Source organism: Siphateles boraxobius, unplaced genomic scaffold (assembly GCF_051911475.1).
Source record: "Siphateles boraxobius isolate OS27281-9 unplaced genomic scaffold, OSU_SipBor_1 1, whole genome shotgun sequence".
In the NCBI taxonomy this organism is placed as follows: domain Eukaryota; kingdom Metazoa; phylum Chordata; class Actinopteri; order Cypriniformes; family Leuciscidae; genus Siphateles; species Siphateles boraxobius.
In genome coordinates this window covers 9232085-9256869 of record NW_027508699.1, presented here as the reverse complement: position 1 = coordinate 9256869, position 24785 = coordinate 9232085, and the positions used below count along the sequence as shown (strand labels likewise).

The 24785-nt window shown below is 37.5% G+C and overlaps 1 protein-coding gene across 1 annotated transcript; it reads left to right on the top strand.

Annotated features, from left to right (window-relative positions):
* Positions 1–2140: 2140 nt before the first annotated feature.
* Positions 2141–23543, top strand: gpt (glutamic--pyruvic transaminase). The gene is made up of 12 exons (XM_077199923.1): positions 2141–2409; positions 2880–3069; positions 12465–12554; positions 12772–12880; positions 13368–13501; positions 14930–15173; positions 16156–16235; positions 16422–16558; positions 17238–17412; positions 18069–18224; positions 18314–18426; positions 19662–23543. Exons 1-12 carry the CDS (start codon positions 2237–2239, stop codon positions 19750–19752), a joined length of 1692 nt encoding a protein of 563 aa, XP_077056038.1. The 5' UTR covers positions 2141–2236; the 3' UTR covers positions 19753–23543.
* The last annotated feature ends 1242 nt before the right edge of the window (positions 23544–24785 follow it).

The window sequence follows — 24785 nt, the reverse complement described above, 5'->3', positions numbered from 1 at the left end:
AATGGAAGTCTATGGGGCCGTACTGTCAACTGCTGAGCCCTTGTCTCATTAAAACAAGTTTGAGGATTAGATCAGACATTATATAACAGAATACAAACAGCAGGCATTGCCTTGTGTCCTTAACTTTCAATATAGCCTCAACTTTAATCTTTATTAGCCTCCTGAGTGCCTGTTAATGGTTGTATAATAAAGGTAATTACAGATTATATATTGCATTTAGAGAAATAGTTCACCCAAAAAATCGTATCTCTAAGCTAGTGCATAGGATAAGATAATGTCTCTACAAGAACATAAGTATATATGCAATTAAGACACTTTTATTGACGGGCTGTGCTACTATTTACCTATTCATCCAAGTCAAGCCACCTTGATTAATACTATCACAACACACTGTTCTGACTTAACCCAAATTGGCATCAAAGAGGAATACGAGATAGCTGATACATTTATCACTGAGTCCACATTAATTGATCTTTGGCAATGGTGCATAAATATTTTACCTCATGCGCAATTTCTATAGATGACCTCATTAAGGGCAGTTGCAATGGAGTAATGAGGAAATGACAAATATCAGGACTGCTATCAGGTTTTTTTTATGCTGAATATGGTTGGTCACATGTTTCTGCCCTTAAGCTAAGATGCAACTTAATGACATTATTTGCTTGTCACTGTCATGCTTTTATGACTGCAATATGACTTGTGTGTTCTTTTGACTAATCATTGAACTCTGGAAATGATAAGATGACATGTCTGAATGTAGCTGGGTTGCATTGTTTAGCAAGATCTATCTATCTATCTATCTATCTATCTATCTATCTATCTATCTATCTATCTATCTATCTATCTATCTATCTATCTATCTATCTATCTATCTATCTACAGTATCTATCTATCTATCTACAGTATCTATCTATCTACAGTATCTATCTATCTATCTATCTATCTATCTATCTATCTATCTATCTATCTATCTATCTATCTATCTATCTACAGTATCTATCTATCTATCTACAGTATCTATCTATCTACAGTATCTATCTATCTATCTATCTATCTATCTATCTATCTATCTATCTATCTATCTATCTATCTATCTATCTATCTATCTGTCTATCTATCTGTCTGTCTGCTACTGTAAAAAACTCGCTGCCTTAAATTTACAATCAACTTGGCCGTGTAAGTCATTTCAACTTAAATTACATTAAAATGACTTTAAAAATGAGTTGAATCTTGAATCTTAAACAATAAAGTTTATAATGGCTTAACATGATCTATCACACAAATAGTTATATTAAAGTCCCCCTAGTCAATAATGGTATCCCTTAAAATTCATCTTTGATCACCAAAATTACATTTTAAATGTTTTTTCCTTCAGTTATGCCTTTAAATCGTTATGCCTTAACATGCTTGAATGTAACACAATTGCCCCATTTATCATACGCGGTTCATTGAATATGCAAATTAGCCCCGTCTCTAATCACTCACACCATCTTGATCCACTTGTTGACATGATTGGTTACAAGGTAGTTTGTGACGTCAGAAACACCAACGATTTCAAACAGGTCTTAGGTTCACTGCAGATTTAAGGAGACTCAGCAAAGGTATTGACGTTTGAATTTGCACATGGTTTGTCTTAAAGCATATTAACAACACCACATAGACATATAAACGACACTAGAGCTGGATTTTCACCACGGGGGGGACTTTAACATAACAAGAAAGATTTGAACTGCATGCACTGCATGTTAAAAGGTGTTCAGTAAGTTATGGCAACATATGATTTTACGTTAACCCATAATTTAACCAATTTCAACTTCATATTTTTTATCGAGATTCTACTAGACAATATTTAAAAAAATAAATAAAAAAAGTTTATATGACTCACAGCTAATTTTATTATACTTATAAATTTAATAGCATTGGACTTTTAAACCTTATAGTTACCAGCCCATAATATCCCCATCTTTAACAACCAGGCCCTTCTCCCAAATTCTAATAAGTGATTGAATAATGAACAACATGCTGCCTGGAACAGCATGGTCTCTGATCACATGAAAACTGATTAGACTTGTCCTTACTTGTCAAGTCTCTCATAGCTTTTTCTCCAATTGCTCTACTATTTCCTCAAGTTTGCCAGTTCCTTTTGCGGAACTATTCTGTCAAAAACACACATAGCCATGTAATGTGACCGCACTTGTTAATCTCGCCTGCAAGACACAAACAGAGCCTTGTCAACATGGGAGGAGCTGGCGTGCTTTATTCTCAGTTATTGTATCAATGGGAGGAGGTTCAATCACTGTGCATGGGAGTTTTACACTGGTCGGGTCAAAGTTTGGAGCTGCTTCAGACACTTCACACTGGTTTATCGTTGCAGTCTGTCGTCAAGAGGCTTCCCTTTCTACACTTCTGGTGCGTAATACAGTCTGGAGGAGGTACTGGCTATAAAACACCCCATTTAAAAAAAGGGGTGGCAGTCATGGGAAAGATAATGGGAACACTGAATATAGGTCTGTTTGTGAGCCCCGTCGATAAAAAAGAAAAGAAAAGAGGCGTGGGGATTTTTTGGGAGCCAACAGCTTGTAGCCTACGTATGAAATCTTGAACTATCTGATGCACAGTCCAAAGGTCGTCGCGAGTAGATATTTGAAGGTTTTACTACGCTCATAACGAAACCTGCGCGGAAAACCAAAGTTTAAGAACCCAAATTTAAAATCTACCTCTTAATCTTTTTGTGCTTTACCTGTTTATAAAATGTTTTCTAATGGAAGTGTGAGGGTTTTGAAATTAGGACGATGTGAGGCGTACGCGACGGTGTACCCCAAGGTTCCAAACTGGGTTCTGAACCTTTCCCCACTGCCTTTCATTTCTTCTCCCCATAGGGATATTTCTGCTTCCCCGGCGGCCCAAAGCGAACATCTACAGCAGAAAATGTCTGAAAATGGAGCGTTACCCCATCGGGGCAGAGTGCTCACCGTTGATACCATGAACCCCAACGTGAAGAAGGTTGACTACGCGGTCCGCGGGCCAATAGTTCAGCGAGCACTGCAGATCGAGAAGGAACTGAAGGAGGTATGAGCAGTATTTGTTTCATCTTCGCAAAAACGTTATGCATTGAACTAAAGTTTATGTTACCGAACGTCGGGCTTTCTCCTTACATCCCGTCATTTTCTTGCGCATAGTCAAGTCAAGTCAAATCACCCATTATTTATATAGCGCTTTTTACAATACAGATTGTATCAAAGCAGCCTCACAGTGATAACATGAAAATAATATAACAGAGTTTGTTTCTAAAAGAAAATTGAGTCAACGTCCACCTTAAGCAAGGCAGATCAATAATATTATTGAATATTAAATGTCCCCAAGCACAGTTTGGAAGCAAGACCGTAACTGGATGTTTATGCGACCTTGCTCTGAAGGGAAAACAAGTTGGTGAACTGATGCTGTTTTGGCTAACTTTGTTTAAAAAGTGTGTTTTTTCCATTATCTAAATTTGCTGATTTTTGTTGTTGTTGTTGTTGTTAGGCATAGCCTACATAATGATTTTTACACATGAAAAAAACCCGTTGGCTATTTCTGGCCCATTTACGGGAATGTTTATTTATGTGCAACGCCCCTGATAACTACACAAATAATAATAATAATAAAAAAGAACCATTTTACCTCGTAAGGTAGCCTATATTTGAGGTTACTTGACAAAACAGTGCATTCTGAACTTTCCAGATTAGTCCATAAATATTTGTATAGCTACTACAAAAGGGTCAGTTTTACTTTTCTAGTGATCTTTCCTGTTGCAGACACTTAAAAGTAGGTTGAAATTCAAGTTGAAAGCTTTGATTAGTTCATCCAATGACAAAATGACAGAAAAAAAAGTCCATCTCTATCCTCCATTTTTGTAACATTTTCTAGGTCAGTGTTTGTAAAGCAGACTGTCATCACTCATTAGTGGATAAAGTCCACTCTTTGTTACTCATTTAGTTATTTTGGATAGACATCTCATAGCAGTCATCATATCTTTTGCCCATATGAGTGATGCTCAGAGCAGTATAGTTAACTCCTAGGTCATGCCCTTGATGTCAGCACTGATTGTCATGGGAACAGAGAGCATCTCTGTTTGTCAAGTCTTTACCCCACTCTTTAAATTGGTGGCTGTTAGGCAAAAGACCTTCCAAGAACTAACGCAAATGGAAATTATATTAGATGTCAAACATCTGTTGCCATACAGTTGCAAAACAACATCTGACATTGGATTTTGACATATTTCCTTCCAGATTACATTTATGATAGAATGTATTATGTGCACTTTTTACTCTTTTGTAACATTGTCTTTGAGCCCATGTGACTTTCAATCGTAAACAATGAAAATGCATTTTAAAAGCAATAATTACGTTACATTTAAACTACATGTTCTTACTATAGGTTTAGGGTAGGATTAGGGTTCGGTTAAAGGAGAACTCCGGGCAATTTTTAAGTTAATCTTGATCGTTAGACCTTTGTGAGTACTGACTATAGAAAAAAAAACGAACCGGATTGGTGCTTGCTACGCGGAGCTGCGACCGCGAATGCCCAGAGCTCCCCCTCAGCTAAAACGGCAGCTATGGGGGCATGGACATAAAGAGCGTTTTTGAGCCTCTTAACAGACACAAAATGCAATTAAAATGTCTGTCCAACATGAACAGGGACCCTACATGTGAACAAGATGCGTTTAGCAACTTAGCCATTGTTTCAACTCACCTAAATAGTCTTTTAGACGGCAAGCTGCAGTCTCGAGCTGCAGTCCCGTGCTGTAGCCGGAAAAGGTAAACAATGTCCAGGTGGGAGGAGCGTTGATCATGTGCGACGAGTTATGATCAGAGTTGCTTACAAGTGAAGAAGAAATGGTTCGTGTTTGTGCCTTTACGAATTGTGGCAACAGAATGCGAAAATATAAGAGCTTAAATTTTCTTCGTCTTCCTTTTCATGACCTTGAGATTCTGCAGTTGTGGCTAGTTGTACTTCAACTTGATGTGCAAACTCCCGTAGAAGTACTACGCGCTAAAGATTACCGCATTTGCAGCGAACACTTTGACAAGGATGACTACACACACTCAACACAGCGGGGCCGTTTGAAGAAAAATGCCATTCCATGTACGAAGACTCGTCGCACATGATCAACGCTCCTCCCACCTGGACATTGTTTACCTTTTCCGGCTACAGCACGGGACTGCAGCGCGAGACTACAGCCTGCCGTCTAAAAGACTATTTAGGTGAGTTGAAACCATTGCTAAGTTGCTAAACGCATCTTGTTCACATGTAGGGTCCCTGTTCATGTTGGACAGACATTTTAATTGCATTTTGTGTCTGTTAAGAGGCTCAAAAACGCTCTTTATGTCGATGCCCCCATAGCTGCCGTTTTAGCTGGGTGGGAGCTCTGGGCATTCGCGGTCGCAGCTCCGCGTAGCAAACACCAATCCGGTTCGGTTTTTTTTCTATAGTCAGTACTCACAAAGGTCTAACGATCAAGATTAACTTGAAAATTGCCCGGAGTTCTCCTTTAAGGTGAGTTGGATGTAATCATGCATAATTACTACACTAAAAAAGTGCAGTTGAAAAAAAATGTATGGTAGTTAAATTGTGAAAGAATGGAATCATAACATCTCACTCTCATTGCTGTGATAAAAAAAACGGTTTTCCATGAATATATTGTAACAATGCAACCAAGACATTTTTTCAGCACAATCTTCTGGGGGATTTCTTGATCTAGGAAAGAATATGCACTCTGTTTTAGACTTGGCATCTGTTTTAAAGTCCTGTGGTTTTAGGTTTCTGGGAAAGACATGCATAACAAAGGTGGCTTTCAGCTGATAATGTACAAATCTCTCTTTCTCTTCCTGCTTACTTTCTTTTATTTACTTGTCTTACAGCTCTATTAAACTCAATTCTCCTTTGTCTCTTTTCGTCTTTCTCTCAGCAAAGTCCTATTGGTATGTAAAATATAACAGTATTGCAAAAGCAAGTGTTACATAGTATCCATGCAGTTACAAAGTACAAATGAACTTATGTCAGAGGTGGCCTTCGAAGTGCACTGTTCTGCATTGTTCAGCTCCAACTCTAATGAATCACACATCAACAAATCTAACCAACGTCAGCAGGATTATTGAAAATCACAGACAGGCTTGTTTGAATCGGTAAGAGATAAACTCTGCAGGACAGTGGACCTCGAGCGCCAGAGTTGCCACCCCTGACATACATAGTACATAATATTACGTTTATAAATGATTATTTGGTGAAGTAAAGTCCAAAGATGAGGTCACATAAATGTGTCTGGAGCAAGAGAGCGAGTGTATAATTATGAGATGCATTCAGTAAAAATCTCATTAACGCCGACTGAACACCTTACTGTAAATTATTTGCATTTGTTCTTAAAATTACTAATTTAGGTTAAACTAAGGGTTAAATTAAAGGAAAATAAAATTGTTGAGCCTTTTTAGTTAGTGTTAGTTTTGTGTCCATCTGTGTTCTACTCCTAAAAGTTGATGTAGCATTTCTTCTGGGAATACTTTGATGACTCATCCTGTGCTAAACAAATTTTTGTCCAATCAGATGCTTGCTAGAATAGATATTCACATATAGCATGTTAGTGTGTGTTATGGACATTTGCTCAAGCTATGACACAAATAAATGATATTCTGTGGTGGTTTTAAACTAGATTTGAATTTTTTCAGTCTTGATCTTACCCACAGATTCTCATTGTGCATGTCCTGTAGCATATGTTACATCTATTATATGATATGTTTCTTAGCAACTGATACCAGTGCCTGTATCTAGAGCGGGGTGGACGATGGCCAATATAATACACATCCATCCGTCTGTCAGTCCACCCATCCGTTTATCCATCCATCAATACATCCGTCCGTCATCTGTCTATCCATCCATCCATGTCTATCTATTTGTCTGCTTGTCTATCCATCCATTCATGTCTATTTATGTCCGTCTATCCATCCATTGTGGGATTACAAATTTAAGAATCTGTTTAAAATCGGCTGATTCTACATTCTGACATAACATCACATGAAAAACAATGGGAAGTACAGTAGTATTTAGAATTTAAGGTAAAGATCATGATATCAGATGAATGATTATGTTAAAGGGACTATGTGTAGTTGTTTAGGTATTTTATTATCCAAAATCAATATTTTTATTCATAAATATGTCCTCAATGGTGTACAAATACCTCTGCCAATTATCTGACTTATCCCCGTAAACGAAGAATTTATTTTCTTTATATACATGTGACGGGTAGGTCCACGGAGGATTTCATGTCGTTCCGCCATCTTGAAAAACTATAATAGCCGAGAGGGTCAAAAAGTATTGGGCCAAGCGTTTTCATAATGCGTTTTCGTTCAGCGCCAGCGTCATGTGACTGAAAGCAGCAGAAACGGAGGAGCAGAGCAGTGAGAGACACTTGTCACGGCCCCGGCAAGTTTAAAAGGCTGCATTGCACTGTTATTATTCATACTGTAATATTCGTTTGTTCGTTGTGTCAAGATTTGTCCATTCTTTGAAAAGTCATGCTGATTGGATTAGGAGTGGTAACACTCTAGAGTCTGGGGTGGGTTGCTATAACTGACTCCTTTGTATAAAGTCGTCACCCAGGCGCTTTGTTTCCACTTGTAAGGACTGCCCCCTGAAACATGTATAAATATACAGCAGCTTTAGTGGGACTTGAAGACTGCAGCTATGAAACGGCACACTCTCAATAAATCCAAGTCTCCTGGTCTTCGCTGAGTTTCCAACACTATCCATATCTATCTACCCGTCTATCCATCCATCCATCCATCCATGTGCTGCTCTAAATCTGTAATGTAGATCATCAGACACGTTGATTAAATGAAAGGCAGTTATTTGATAAAGCAGGGAAAGGCCAGCTGTAAAAACTACAGGAATGCTTTGTGAAATCTGACCCAATGTCCCTCACGCTTCATACTGTGAAAGTCAGCGTGACTCAGTTTTACAGCTCTGAAAACCTCTTTTTAACACAAACCATCCACCCTCTGCTCAAACGGGATAAAAGGTGGTCATCCTTTTAGGGGCGGTAGTCACACCGCTATCTCTGATTGGCTGCCATTTAGAATCGTCTCCCCTTCCCGACCAATATGTGAAGGGTTGTGAAAAATAAAACTTTAGGTATTTTTGGGGGGAGTGGGAGTTTATGGTAGATGCATTTGGTCCTATTGGACAGAGACTCATTATAACCCTAGTGAGAAACAGATGTGCAGCTTGCAATGTAGTCCCGTCCGTACCAACAACTGGGAGCGCCGCTGTTGTTTGTTGAATTCCAGACAGCTGGAGCCTGAGGGACAAGAGGACATGTGAGACAGTGAAAGAGCCGTTATCAAGTGCATACACTGAGCCTATATTCTTCCCACACATATAACGTGCTGGATATTTTTCAAGAAAGACTTTTTTCTGTCATAACAACTCTCAGAGTGATTGGCATGGTAATGGATATGACAGTGTTGTATGTTTGGTCTTGTTGGAATAGATCTGCTACGCTGCTGCAGTGCAAGTACGGGACTTGCTACTGCCAATAAATACACAACACACTGTACAATATAGCGTACATTAATTACCCATAGCAGATCTATACAGGTGGAGCTGGGGAAAGTGGAGGGTTTCTGAAGCATGCTGCACTGCTAAGGCAAATGCCAGCCAAGTATTTGAAGGTTTATCAGTAGCCAATGAGCTCGCTGCTACAGTAAGAACCAATCAGCCATAGATAACGATGTGATTATGAACAATTAATGGAGCTATTAGCCTGTGCCATCTAGAGTTTCATGCCAAAACTTTGTATTTATGAAACAACAAAATATTGATGTGTACTGTACTCAACTACTGTATTGTTAAGATGACGTTGAGGCTTGATTGAAGTTAAAGATGCTGTGACATGCACACTCTTTTTATTCTGTGAATCTGACTGAATCCTTTCCATTTAAATGAATTATCACATGGGTGTAAATTTGATCCCCTCCTCCTCATGTAAGTTAGATTTCACAACAATCAAGTTTGTAGTAATTTCAGTGGCCTGACAACCGCTATATAAATAAATATATTTCAAATAAGAAACACAAGTTACTTAGTTTTGACTAAATCCTCGCCTGTACCCATGTTGAGAGAAATTGTGAGTAAGTGGCAGTGCAGAGAGGCGTTGTGTGTCTGTGTGTGAACATGATGGTTATTGTAGTTCTACACTAATGTGAGCATACATTTACTCATCTGACTTACACAAAACAGATTCAGTATTCTTCGAAAGGAACAAAAATTGTGAATTGCAAACTCAGAATATTCTGCAAACCTGCAATAATGAAATGTTAGATTATGCAAATATACTTATAATCTCACTTTATTAACCAATGTCTGCTGACCTTCAATGATCCAATTCAAGCATATCAATAAGCAAAAATGACCTTAGATAAACATCACATTTCCATTCTATTTAATTTAATTTTAATTATTATTTATATCAATTCATTATTTATTTTATTTTAATTTCTATTTAAATTTCCATTGAAGAGATTTGAACTAACGCAAAAGTAACATCCCATTACTTTCCATAAAAAGTAATGCAATTAGTTACTTTTTTAGGGAGTAACACAATATTGTAAGTGACATTTCAAAAGTAATTTTTGAAAGTGACTTTCCCCTACACTGCTTATTTTATATTAAACAAAATTAGACCAATTCTAAAAGTAGCAATGACTCAAATTCAAAGGACAAGTAAGAAATAAAAGTAAACACTGTTATTTAAAAACCGTGTATTTTTTTAGCTAGTAGAGAAAAAGAGTTTTAAGTAAACAATATAATATAATACGTTATTTTACATGACATTCCTGGATCAACATATTTTGTTGGTTATGGAATAACATTCCTGCCAGACAATTTAGTCCTGACACTATCCCTACCCCTAAACCTAACCCTACCATAACTTATTCCTAAAATCAGAGGGAAATGATAGGTGAATAACACTGATGTAGAAGCTCCTGACCCTGGTTGTAAACCTAAACTTGACATAAATCCTCAAATCTGATTGGTTGATTGGAATGTTGTTCCAGGATCAACAAAGATGTTGATCCAGAAATATGTTGTATTTGGTGAAATCACCCATCGAGTCCTCACCCTCATGCCATAACAAACCTGAATGATATTCCTTCTTCTGTGATATTCTTCTCCAACCTTTTTTCCTTGCATGAGTTACTCTGATTATGTTCAGAAGTGTCTTATTACCCCTCTTAGCTCTTGTGAATATATACATTGTCCTTGTGTTTCCATGGTTTATGGTCAGGTCTTTCTTGTTTTTCTAGTTTTCATATTCTAAAGTACCCCATTTGCATCCCTCTCTCACTCATTTAAGAGTTCGTGTCTCTCAGTTTATAACATGTTACGAGATTGGATTCGTTACACATTCCTGCTGATCATGTAAGTACCTGCTCTGGCTGCATTAGTTCACTTTCATAGCACATTTTTATGAAGCAGGTATTTAAACACTTCCTATTAAAATGTTGCAACACTGACATAATAATAATGTTTATTGATATACATGATATTCTATCACTTATAGACACAAAATTCATGTATTCACACATTTGTTATATAAAGACTTGACAACTGCAGTAGTGTTTTAGCTGATTTGCCAAAGATCTCTATCAAACACGTAGAGAGTTCAGAATGCAGCTGCAGAAATGCTGACTCATATAGACTGTCAGCTCTTTACTCCTTACACAACCGACTGCAAGATCATGTTTTCATTTTTCAGTCCACTTTAGACATTCTACTAACTATACTTTGCAACTACATGTCAACTAACATTCAGTGTTTGTATAGACTCTCACTCCATCTTTGATCATTAATTTCTTGAATAATTTCCTTAATCAGGCAATCATTTTTTGTTGACAATCAGATAACAGTAAAATAACATGTTTTATTATCTAACCCTGTCGGAACCACGTGCTCCACACCGGAGAGGACTGGGCAACATATTTGGAAAAACAAATGGTGGTTGTGTGTTGCAATCAGCATGCAGTGAGAGCGATAGGGAGGTTGTTTGTGAGGCTTCAGCTGCACACTCTGTTAAAGTGCTTTTGAAATGAGTAAACAGAAAGAATGGGACACAGAAGGGGACTGGGTAAACCCCCGCCATCAGCAGGAATACTGACCCTTGCTGCTTGTTTGTTCTCCATAAGGCATGTAAAGCACTGCAGCATGTTAACCCTCTGCTGATCAGACAAAGTTAGGTTTAAATAAAGGTTTTGTCACAAAACTCACCGACCAATCAGGTAGAGCTTTTGTCGTGAATATTGATGTCCCTCCCCCCCAACCATTCAACTCACACCTAGGCCATATCATAGAGACTTGTGTGTGGGCACTTTTGACTTGGCCACCCACATCACCCTACCGAACACTTAGCAACTACCCTGAAATCCCTGGCAACCACTCAGAACACCTTAGCAAAGCCTTGGCAATTCTCCAAACCTAGCATCATACCCAGCTAACAAAAATATGTTCGAAGAAGGTTTTGCTATTGTTCCTATTAAGCTATGAAAATATTAGTTCTGGATTTTCCTCCGAACAGTTGAAACATCCAGTTTTATAAATGTTTAAAAAAAAAAAAATTCTTGGTTATGCAAACAAGTGAATATTCCATTTTGCAAACATTATGGGATTGTTACATTTGAATGTTCTCTGAACATTCTGAAACAAGTACAGTTGTAATCGAAATTCGCAACCCCCATTGCAAATCAGGTTTATTGGCAAAATGTATAGACTTTCAGCTGTTTGCAATGAACAAATCAAACAAAAGTAATTGAAATGGCTCAACGCAACAAATGTTTCAAGCCGTTTCCGCAAATTCAACTGAAAATGCAACTGGTTTTGACTTCTGCTGTGTAAAAATTATCCAACACCCTGAGTAGAATCTCTCTCAACAGCACAAATCTGCAAAACAAGCTTCTTTAGTTGCACCAGGTGTACTTGAGCTCGAACAAATGAAATATTGGAACTGACTATGTTTGACTGCATTGTTAGAAAGATGGCAAGCCAAAAGAATGGTCCGAAAAGATAAGAGAAGGTATGATCGCTCTTCACAAACAAGAATCAAGATACAAAAAGATAATGAAGGCACTAACTGTTCCTAAAGACAACGTGGAAGCAAAGTTTGCAAGTTCAAAGTTAAAGGAACAGTGGTTACACCTGGACATTCACTACCTGAAAGTATGGTATTGTGTGATCCTCAGTCGTTAATGCTCAGTTTTTCTCTTTAATCTTCTACAAAGTTGGCAAATGTATGATGCCCGGTGTTTTAAAATCTGTTAAGATTTTAAAAGTTGTGTAGTGCATTACAACCTCAACTCTATTCATGACTGATAACATCTATGCTAGATATCATTGTCTGCTTTCTTACATTTTGTTTGATATATTTTACTCCATTTCAGGGTGTCAAGAAACCTTTTGAAGAGGTCATTAAAGCCAATATCGGCGATGCTCACGCTATGGGGCAACGGCCAATCACCTTCTTTCGACAGGTAGCTGACTCTTCTTCATTTGCTGACTAGGAGTCTCAATGAATTATCCATTCTAGTCCTTTCCAGTCATTTTCATTTCCACTGCACTTTCAGTTGTTCCATGCATTAACCAAAGTCAACAGTTTAGATGGACCACTTTGCACATAGCCAAGTTATTTAATTTGATTAAGTTTTTTCTAGATGTTTTTATGGCCTTATAACTGAATTGTTTTTCAAGGTGATGGCACTGTGTACTTATCCACAACTGCTTGATGACAACAAGTTTCCAGAGGATGCCAAAAACCGAGCGAGGCGTATTTTGCAATCATGTGGAGGGAATAGCATTGGTATGTGATTTGTGTATAATGGGAGTTGACATGAAATATTAGATGATTTTATTGTGTATGTTTTTACTTTTTTATACAATGAAAGCCAGTGGGTTCCCGTGTTTTTTGGACCCCATTGACTTTCATTAAGTGGTTAAAATCATATTTTATTATCTATTAAATGGTTATATCATCTTTTGTGTTCTACAAAAGAAATAAATAAATAAATGGTGGCCAGTTACAGGACACAAAATATACTTTCCCTTATCCATGCATTATATGTGAATTTCTAACCCAATATCCCACATAAAATGATAAACTAAACTCTACTAACTGTTGACTGCTGAACTAGCTGATGTTACTCTGTGTTATTCAATCTACTCTGGGATGTTACTGATTAAAGTGCTGATGTTAGTCACTTTCCAAAAGGCATCGGAGGTTTTAGGGTCTGTAATATGAAATTCTTCCCGTATTCACCTCCCTTTGCTCTTTCCCTCTTGTTTGTCAGGTGCGTACACAGCCAGTCAGGGCATTGACTGTGTAAGGCATGATGTTGCGAAGTACATTCAGCGCCGTGACGGCGGTATCCCATCTGATCCTGATAACATCTATCTCACAACAGGAGCTAGTGACGGCATTGTGGTACGTCAGGCAAACGCAAACACAATACACTTAACTTGTGTACTTAAGAGTCAGCCTGCTCCAGTAGGTGAACGTGTTTTAGGGGTAGGGATAGCAGGGTTAGGGCTGTTTTCGGACAGGAATGCTGTTCCAGGTTCAGCAAAATATGTTGATCCAGGAACATGTCTTACTTGGCAAAATCACAGTGACCGCTCCAGTATGTCAATTAAAGAGACAGTCCACCAGATTTCTGCTCAACTTTACCCAGTATACTTATTATGCCATATGTCAACTCATCAGGAGAGTGAACAAAAAACAGCACCTGCGATATTTCAAATGAAAACTTTTCTTGTATAAATCTTTTTTTTTTCTTTTTTTTTTTTAATAACTACATTTTATATAAAGGTAATTTTTATATAAAACAAGTATAAGTGATTTTTTTCTCAGAATTGTAAGATAGAAATTCGGAATTGCAAGAATTTTTTTTTACTGTGAGATATAAGCTTGCAGTTCTGATATTTTTCTCGCAATTGCGAGTTTACAACTTCCAATTGACCCTTCGCAAGGAGTTTGATTGACAGGCGATCTGACCAATCATAATCCGCCATCCGCCATTTTTGTCCGACAAAGAAGTCAGGAGAGTTAGTAGATTAACTTTGGAGGATTTTAACTTAAAAAAAAAAAGTGTACTGACGTCTTTCCGCGGTTAAAATAACATTCCTTCTTGTTCATACATGTTTATTCGATGCTATAAATTAACTAGAAGGAAGAGATGATCAGTTCACGAGCAGCTTTAACTGAAGCTCTACAGTGATCTGTCAGACACACTAAAGAGCCACAAAACGGGATTTATTGTTTAAATTTCCTTAAAAAATGACCAAAGTTGTTACTTTGTTTCATATCAAAAGTAACTTGGTCTGTCGTGTCTGTCAGCGCATTGTCAGTGTCCTCTGCTCCGCGTTGTATTTTTCACTGTGTGAGAACATGGTGTGTGGTGTGAGAGCGGCGTGGCTTGTCGGACATAGCAACAGAGGGGCGGGTCTTTGCAAACGGTCAATTCTGCTTTTTTTTTTTTTTCAATTCCAAGTTAATGTCTCGCATATTTAGACTTTATTTCTTGCAAAAATAGAGTTTTTCTCATAGCTAGGAGATATAAATTCCCAAAGTCAGAATTGTGAAATAAAAAGTTTATTCTGTAGCTGAAACAAGCTTCCATAGCAATCAGACTAAAGAAAAAAATCCCATAGCCTTACATTGAGACACATATAGGGGCCAGAATATCATAGGAATTTTAGGGTGGCTCTTTTGACTTGGTCTTGTAAACAGCCATCTAGAAACCACATAACAAGGCCCCAACAACCACCTGCCTCCCCCTAGCATCATGCACCCCTTACATAAATCTAGTTTTCACTCTTATGGTCACATTGTATTTGTCTTGTTGTCTTTTAGACCATACTGAAGCTGTTGACAACTGGGGAGGGTCGTACACGGACGGGGGTCATGATCTCTATTCCTCAGTACCCTCTGTACTCTGCATCTTTAGCAGAGCTGGGTGCCGTTCAGGTGAATTACTACTTGAATGAAGAGAAGTGCTGGAGTCTAGACATAAGTGAGCTACAACGATCTCTACAAGCAGCCAGAGAGCATTGCAACCCCCGTGTGCTGTGCATCATCAACCCCGGCAATCCCACTGGTAAACCATTAAGATCATTTCCAAAAGAACAAATTCAAATTGATCATCTGCAATGCACTGAAGGTAAAGGGTTTGTTCAGCCAAAAATGAAAATTACCCCATGATTTACTCACCCTCAAGTCATAGGTGTATATGACATTCTTCTTTCAGACGAATACAATCAGAGTTATATTAAAAAAAATGTCCTGGCTCTTCCAAGCTTTATAATGGCAGTGAATGGCGGTCCTGATTTTGAAGTCCCAAAAAGCGCATCCATCCATCATAAAAGTAATCCATATGACTCCAGGGTGTTAATAAAGGCCTTCTGAAGCAAAGTGATGTTTTTTTGTAAGAAAAAAATACATATTTAAAACTTTAAAACCTAGAATAACTAGCTCAAACGTTTGGGGTCAATAAGCTTTTTTTAAAAAATAATTTAATACTCTATTCATCAAGGATACATTAAATTGATCAAATGTAACAGTATTACATATAGCTTTTCTATTCATCAAAGACTCCTGAAAGAAATGTATCATGGTTTCCACAAGAATATCAAGCAGCACAAATGTTTTTTTAACATTGATAATAATCAGAAATGTTTCTTGAGCATCAAATCAGCATATTAGAATGATTTCTGAGGAATCATGTGACACTGAAGACTGGAGTAATTAATGATGCTGAAAATTCAGCTTTGATCAGAGGAAAAAAATAACATATTAAAATATATTTGATTAGAAAACAGTTATTTTAAACTGTAATATCATTTTACAATATTTACTGTTTTCACTACTGATCAAATGCAGCCTTGGTGAGTATAAAAGACTTCTTTCAAAAACTATACAGACTCCAAACTTTTAAACAGTGTAGTCAACCAAAAGATGGTATAAATAACGTTTTTCAAGATTGTATTTTTTGAATTATTTAATTAAACTTGCCCGTTTTTCTTCTCAGCTTGTCCTATAGCTGATTTTTTTTATTGGCCCATTCTTTCTTTTTTTAATAGGTCAGGTACAAAACAGACAATGTATTGAAGATGTAATTCGATTTGCAGCCAAAGAAAACCTCTTCCTAATGGCTGATGAAGTAAGTTAATACTTCGGGTCATACGGTGTTTACCATATTATATACAATACTTTAAATCTGTATTCACATCATATCAGCATCTACAGGCATAGAAGTGCACACTTTCATACAAGGGTTTAAGGCAGGCGTTTCTCACCCTACTTGCTCAGCGCTAAACATTTATTTTACTATGCGTCTGTTTCTTAGGTGTATCAGGACAATGTGTACGCAGAGGGCTGTGAGTTTCACTCCTTCAAGAAAGTGCTTTTCGAGATGGGTCCAGAGTATTCAAGGAAAATAGAGCTGGTATCATTCCACTCCACCTCTAAGTGCTACATGGGAGAGTGAGTACACATCCGTCAGGTTTATCATTTCACAGGGAAACACATTGCATTTGTATGGACCTGGCTCTGTTGTATACATATCTAGTTCAGTCATGAAACTATAGAGGGTGCAGATGATAGGCTAATGCAATCTGCAAGCTATCACATCATAACTGCATGTACAAGTTGATTGGCCTATGCTGATACTGCAGCCAATGAGATTGCTTGCTCAACATTTAAATAGTCTGGCTCAGTGTTTGCTGTAGGCGAGTCAGAGTTCCTCTGAAACCCTCCACCTCCCCAGCTCCACCTGTCTAGATCTGCTACATGATTTATGTATGTCTATTAATGCAGCAGCAACAGATATTACATACTCACTGCAGCATGTCTGTGTGTGTATTAGCAGTAGCAAGTTCATACTGTCTCTACAACAATAATCAACAGCAGCATCAGCAGATTTAGTCTGCAAAGAACAAATACACTAACATTTCCATATTCATTAACATGCTAAAACTATTTAAAGAGTTGTAATGATTGAAATGCATTTACAAAAGAATCAATGCATGAAACAATATGCTTAAAAGTTAATTTTTGTGCACAGAAAACAATCCGATAACAATGTAGAATTCCATGTGCACCGAGTTCATCCAATCCATACAACGTACGTACTTTCTTTTTTAACGTACATGAACACTTTCAGATGTGGTTTTCGAGGGGGATACATGGAGGTCATCAACATGGACCCAGAGGTTAAGGCTCAGCTCTCCAAGCTGGTGTCAGTGCGCTTGTGCCCACCTGTGCCCGGTCAAGCCCTCATGGACCTGGTGGTCAACTGCCCTCAGCCCGGAGAACCCTCCTACCCGACGTTCATGAAGGTGCCTTCCTCCTCACAATTTCTAGCACTTCTAGACGAGTAGACCAACTAACTTGCAACTCTACAGTACAACTCTGGTTATTAAAAGTTATTTCCATGCACTATGAATTGGATTATTGGATAACTAAGTGGATTATTCGTATTAATATGCACAGGAGAACTTATTGCAAAAAATGTATGTATTCACATGAATTGTGTGGATGGATGTATAGATGGATAGGTAGTTAGGTAGATGGATGGATGGATGGATAGATAGAAAGATAGATAGATATCAAGATAAAAAACTAAATGTAGTATACATTTTAGTATGAAAGTTACTGATGAATTGTGATTTGTTTGTGAAAACATTTGCACGTATCTGCACAGTTAGTGAATGAGACTCATTGTCTTCTAGGGAAGAAAAAAAGTGATATTTTAAAGAATGTTTCAGGTGTTTTTGTCAATAAATAAGTCAATTTGGTCAAAAACCCCATTGACTTATTATTTGGACAAAAAACAGAAAACATTCAACTGCTGTACAATGTTTCTTTGTTTTCTGCAAAGAAAAAAAAAGGCTGGGTATTTTGTTCCTAATTAGCTGTGTTAAATCAAGTTAAAAGTACTGGCTAGTGTCCCAGTCTCTTCCTTTATTTATTCCTCTTCCTCTGTCTTGTGTAGGAGCGAACAGCCGTTCTGAGTGCCTTGGCTGAAAAAGCCAAACTGACAGAGGAGATCCTGAATACAGTGCCAGGCATCAGCTGTAACCCTGTGCAGGGAGCCATGTACTCGTTCCCCCGGATCACCCTCCCTCAACGCGCCATCAACGAAGCCAAGGTCGCTTTTTTGTCACATGTTCTTTATGCGTTCTGCTTAATGGTGTCACTGACTTGGTTCATGGCTTGTTTGTCTGTGTGTGAATACAGGCGAAGGGTCAGGCTCCAGACATGTTCTACTGCATGAAACTTCTGGAGGACACCGGGATCTGTCTCGTTCCTGGCAGCGGTTTTGGTCAAAGAGATGGCACTTACCACTTCAGGTGTGTGTGTTTGGCCTCAAGAGTCTGGAACTTTCTTCTCATGGTTTGTACAAGGAATCGTTGACGCACAATATACAAGTAGTGGGCTCTTAAAGTCGTGAAACTGAGTCCGGGTGCGAGCTTGCAGTCGACTGTAGAAAAGGGGCGGAGTTTAAGCAGACTACATGATTGGAGGAGTCTGACATACATCAGCAGAGAGAGTCTGTCGTTTCACCGGAAGATCACGTTATGACAGGTCAAAACAAACAAAACAAAATAAGTAAAACATATGCATTGATAAATTGTTCACAATTATACCAATAACATGCAATTAAAAATAAATAGGGATTTACCATTTAATGCCAAATTTATGAGACATGCTGCTGAGCTCATATTAATTAAGAAAATACATTGAATATTTGGTTAAAAAAAAGAAAGAAAAAGGAAAAAATTCACACCCACAACGTTTTTCCATATAAATTATGTATAACAGATATTGTTTTCATAAGCAAATTATTATTTAATTTTTCTGCAAATAGCCTACAGTATGTATCTGCTCATTTAATATAATATTAATTATTGTGATTGAGAAGCTACATGGAATAATTATCACACACCTTTTAATTATTTTCTATTTGCAAATAGTCAATGTAGCTTCTTCTTACGGAGACATGGTGATGGGAAAAAATTATATTTTAATATTTTTGGGGGGTTTTCTCACAAAAGTATTGGGTTCCAACAAAAAACTTTGTGTTTTGTTGCAAAATTTATAAATATATATATATATATATTTTTTACAAAAGTTTTGCGAGAGAAAGCAAAAGCATTGAAATATTGTATTATATTAAATACAATATAAAAAAATATCATAATTGTCCCTTTAGGGGTTTCGTAGCTTCTCAATTAATATAATTGAAATTATTATTATTGAAAAACTACATGGAATATTTGCTAAAAATTGTATGTAATGAAAAATGTGATTTTGTCAAGTCACCTTTATTTATATAGAGCTTTTTACAATGCAGATTTTTCAAAGCAGCTTTACAGCTTAAGTAAGCTCAGTGATGGTTCATTTCTGTTGTAAGAAACGTATTAATTTAGTTCATTTATATACACAGCCGCTCTGGAGAAAACAGTGTCATCGTCCAGCTCAGTTCAGTTCTCATATAATGGTGTCAATGCAGACAGATCCATAATATAGTTGAATATTAATCAAACTCTTCTTTCCCCTGCTCTCCATTCCTCTTCTTTACCAGGATGACCATCCTTCCTCCAACAGAAAAGCTCAAGATTATGCTCCACAAACTGAAGGAGTTCCATCAGACATTCACCCAGCAGTTTGCTTGACCCAGTTCAGTCCCAGCTCTTATTACCACAACCGACTGACTAAAAATGCTACAATACATTTCTCAACTTCTTAATGTTTGGTCAGGAGGTGGCCAAATAATCTCTTGAGCCTTGATGGACACTAATCTGCAACCTTTCCAATGGATAATGTTATGCTAGTAGCTAAAGATGAATGAGTACACTATAAAACTCTCACTATGGACTTTTAACATGCAAAGGGTAGAAATAGCAAGACATGATTTGACATTTTTTTGAAAACTTTCCTGAACCATTTCCGAACATCCAGATCTTCTTGATGTGGTGTAATGTATGTTAGGCCCTGTTTACACTTGATATTAAGATGCGTTTTCGTCGATCTGTTTACACCTGGGGCCTGATGTATAAACGTTGCGTAGGCTACGCACAAAATGGGCATAGAAATATACGTACGCATTTTTCCACGCACATATCGGGATTTGTAAAAAAATAAACTTGGCGTAAATAAGTGCGCACCGTAAGGATGCTCTTGACCGTGCGTACGTACTCTTTTAGAAGAGTATGTGTTTTGGCGACACCGATCGTGAGCTGGAGTTAAATTTCTTTTTGGTCACTTTTAGACAGAAAATCTAAAGAAAATTATACATATACAGAAAGATAATACAAATATAATTTCACAATCCAAGCCTATCACATGAAGCAAACATCCATCCCTTCTTAAATGTCCGCGCCAGCGAGCGCGTTTGGCTGTTTAGTGAAACTGACGCATAGCATAACGCATCTAAAACCGTAAATCTTCATTATAAGTCCTAATCATAAATGCAGTTCATGTTCACAAGTTTAAATAAATAAAACAATGATTTAAACTTTGTTTTACTTCTGTTGTAAAGATTTAGATTAAATATGCCATTCTGATTAATGTAGTTAAACACTTAAATTACATGAAATCATTACTGAGAAGTTACAAAAAAATTTATATTCAATAAATAGAAATATTTGTTGTGGATGCAATGCTTTCGAACACCTTTCCTCTTGCATGCTGCGTTTTAATGTTTTTAACTAAAGAGATAATTGCTTATCATGATAATAGCAGATTGTATGAGAAAATGGTTTCCTGCAAATAATGCACAACAAGGTCTATCTGTTTCCATTAAAAACATAAATCATTTAAAAATACTCTTTGGCCAGTGGAAAAGATTTAGAAAAACTTTCTCCGAAATGTATTCTATACTATTTGATTTATTCAAAAACAAGGCAAGGATAGGCTACTAGTTTTTATTAATGTAACTAATGTGACAGCACAGCCGCATTTCATATTTTCCTAATGTCTTGTACCGTTAAACATGTTATCACGTGGATGAATAATCATATGCAAATGATATGCAGATTTATAAACTGAATTTTCCGCAGGTTCTGGCGTACGCACGGTTTTATAAGCCTGAATATTTTTTTGCGTACGCCATTTTTAGCTTTCTGTGGCACGTACACTTTTAGTAAGGATCCTACGCCCAGTTTTATAAATGAGGCCCCTGGGGCCTCATGTACAAAGACTTGCGTTGAATTCATACTAAAACATTGCGTACGGACAAAGCTGTAAATGTGCGTACGCAAAAAAAAAAAAACAGATGTATGAATCTCTGCGTACGGAGGATCCCACGCATATTCTCTTTGTACATCCCAATTAACGTAAAAATTAGCGCACATGCACGAGTACAACGCCCCACCCAGTCTCCTCCCTTAATTAAATACATTTAAATATGGTAATGAGTCCACTTTGGCAAAAGAAAGGAGTAAGAAAATGGTTAAAGCAAGCGGCAAGAGACGACACTTTACAGAAAGTGAATCAGAGGTGCTGAGGTAGAAACGAGAAAAAAAATATTTGGAACTTTGTCCTCCGGAATTAATAACAAAAGGAAAAAATATGAGAGTTTGGCTGATGCCGTCAATGCGGTGGGATCTGAAAGTAGCACTGCCAATGACCTTAAAAAGAAATGGTCTGATATAAAGCTGGACATTAAATGGAACTGCTGCGCACTGACAGAGTGTGGGCAGAACAGGCAGTGGTAAAGGGGTTGATGAACTTACACCCTTTGAGCAGAGAGTTGCCTCAATTATGGGTGACACCTTACTCTCTGTAGTAGTAACTGCTGCTGTGTGAGACTCGGATTTACTACAGGTCTGCCACGAAGGTAACCAATATTATCTGCACATTTATTGAATGGAAATGTTTCCGATTCACATATGCAAATTATTCTTCAGATGGCGCCTTTATAGCAATGTGTGTGCAGTCGATCGCTCCGATTACATTAGGAAAACCGGCTATCGCTGCAATTGCGTTTTAATGTTTGGCTGGTCAACTGCATCATATGGGAACCTTATACCTGGTTGACATGCGGATGATCCCGACCCATACCGCTGGTATTGCGCGGCTCAAAGACGTCTGGCTTATCCCTGAGCGGTCTGCCAGTTCCCTTTGGAAAGAACCAGTAGACAGGAACAAGTGTTGTCAGCACCTGCAAGGGAACGGGTATTGCGTGGCTCCTCGCTCTCTCTTTCTTTAGATTCGGACCCAACTCCGCACAGAGCTCCAAGAGGATAGCCCTTGGAAATCTGAAACGGCTGATAAACCAGTCATCATCCTGGGCCAGAAAATCATTGTGGTCCCTAAAAAGTCGTTCTCTTCGGATTCTGCCATTAGCAATGTCCTCTAATAAGGCCAAAGCTGCCAGGGTTGTATCAATTTGCATATGCTTTTATATGTTCACTTAATTGCATAATTGATAGAGTATTCCCATAAGGCTCGTGTGACAATATATGTAAATTATTTTATAAATTGCAAATTAATAGCAATGCTTCCCACAGGTGGTATAGTGCGATAGACTTAGAACAATTCGCTGTGTAATGTTTGCAACTTAACTTCATTGCCTGTAAGAGTCGCCAACGGACAAAAACTATGAGAAATGTACGTACGCCAGACATGAAATTGGCGTGGAGGAACTCACATTCTCACGTTAATTTCACTGTTAGTAGGCCTACATCCGACCGCGAGCGTGAAAGCTGGCGTAAGCAAAGTTTTTGTGCGTACGCAAGATTGATACATGAGGCCCCTGGTGTTTTAATCCGTCTCTTTTGTCCTCTTTCAACCGCTTCTGTCCTGATTTCTTCGAGGAGAAGGTCTATGGGCTGGTAAATATAAGGTCTTTTTCAGGGGGAAAAGACCCCTGAAGGATATTTCGATCTAATGGACAAAATAAGGCCACGCAATTTTCATATGCAAGATCAAGGCGAACGCTGTGAGTGTGTGTTAGAAATCATGAATGGTGAGAGAACATTGTGTTTTGTACGTTTTTTGGTTCTTTAGTAAAAAGTTGAACAAACTTGGTTCTCCAGCCGACAAACTTTTAAATCCCGTCTGGCTAGCGCGCTAGTTTACTCAGTAGGCGGAGACATTCGATCACATGAGTGTTTACACTACAAAAGCAATCCGGTCGAATGTGTTTGACTACCTCTTGAAGTGGTCGAAAGTGGACAAACTCGAGATGTTTTACACTTGTATTTAGCGTCGTCCACTTGTGATCTGATCGACCAAAACGCATTTTAATACCAGGTGTAAACAAGGCCTTGTGGTCCGTGAATATTTAGATGAAAATAATGGGCATTCAAGAGACATGATTCTGCACTGGTTTATTATCTTCAGTGCTCTGTGGCAGTTGTAATTATAAATGTATTCGTGAATCAATGTACGCTTCAACATTCCTGTATGTGTAAATAATAGATTGATTTTTATGGCAGATATAATACAGTATAGATTCATATTTTTGTGCAGTGTGCTGTTTTTGTTGTGCAAGCTACTCACCACTAGAGGACACACCACTACAAATCACACTTGATCATGTTTTAGAATTGAATTGAAGCCTTGTTTTGAAACGCCTCTCTCTCTCTCTCTCTCACACACACACACACACACACACACACACACACACACACACACACACACACACACACACACACACACACACTACTGAGAAGCCCAACTGCTCCATTCTCTGATGGTGTCATGTTGTTAATGAGTTAAGGGACATAATGGGATGAGATGCACTTTGAGAACTTCACATCTCAGAACTTTTAAAAGCTAATTGTCTCTCATCAGCTAGAAGTGCTTTGATTTCAACTAAGTGCTGCAGTTTTTTTAACCAATGTTTTTTTTATAACAACAACAAAAAAAGTTTGTTTGGTAAATGCGATGCCACAAATATTATAGCCCACCACCAGACAAAAAGTTTTTGAAGGAAGTCTCTTAGGCGCTTAGAATTCTCAGCATCATTACTCCAGTCTTCAGTGTCACATGATCCTTCAGAAATCAGTATAATATGATGATTTGATGCTCAAGTAAAATTTCTGATTATTATCAATGTTGAAAGTAGTTTTTGATGCTTAATATAAAAACTGGAAAAGTTTGGTGTAAGAAAGATTAAAAAAAACATTTATAAAGCAAGGATGCGTTAAATTGATAAAAACTGACCGGAAAGACATTTCTAATATTAATGCTGTTCTTTTGAACTTTCTATTCATTAAAGAATCCTGAAAAAATCTATCACAGCTTCCACAAATATTAAGCAGCAAAAACAATTTTCAACATTGATAATAATAATAAATGTTTCTAAAAGCATGAAATAATCATATTCGAATGATTTCTGACGGGTCATCTGACACTGAAGACTGGAGTAATGATGCAGAAAATTCTGTTTTGATCACAGGAATACATTATATTTATTCAAATAGAAAACAGGCATTCTATTTTACAACATTACTGTTTTTACTGCAGGAAATAAATGAGGCCTTGATAAGGATAAGATACATAAAAAAGCAATAAAGCACTAAAAAAAATCATAATTATTCCAAACTTTTGACTTGAACTGTACAGTATAGCTACAGATAGAGCGAGATTGATCCAAATAGAGACAGATGTGGAATCGCAACGTTCAAAAGAGCACAACATTAGGTTCTGCAAGTAAAAATAAATAAATAAAAATTATATTTTCTTCTCATCTGAGAAA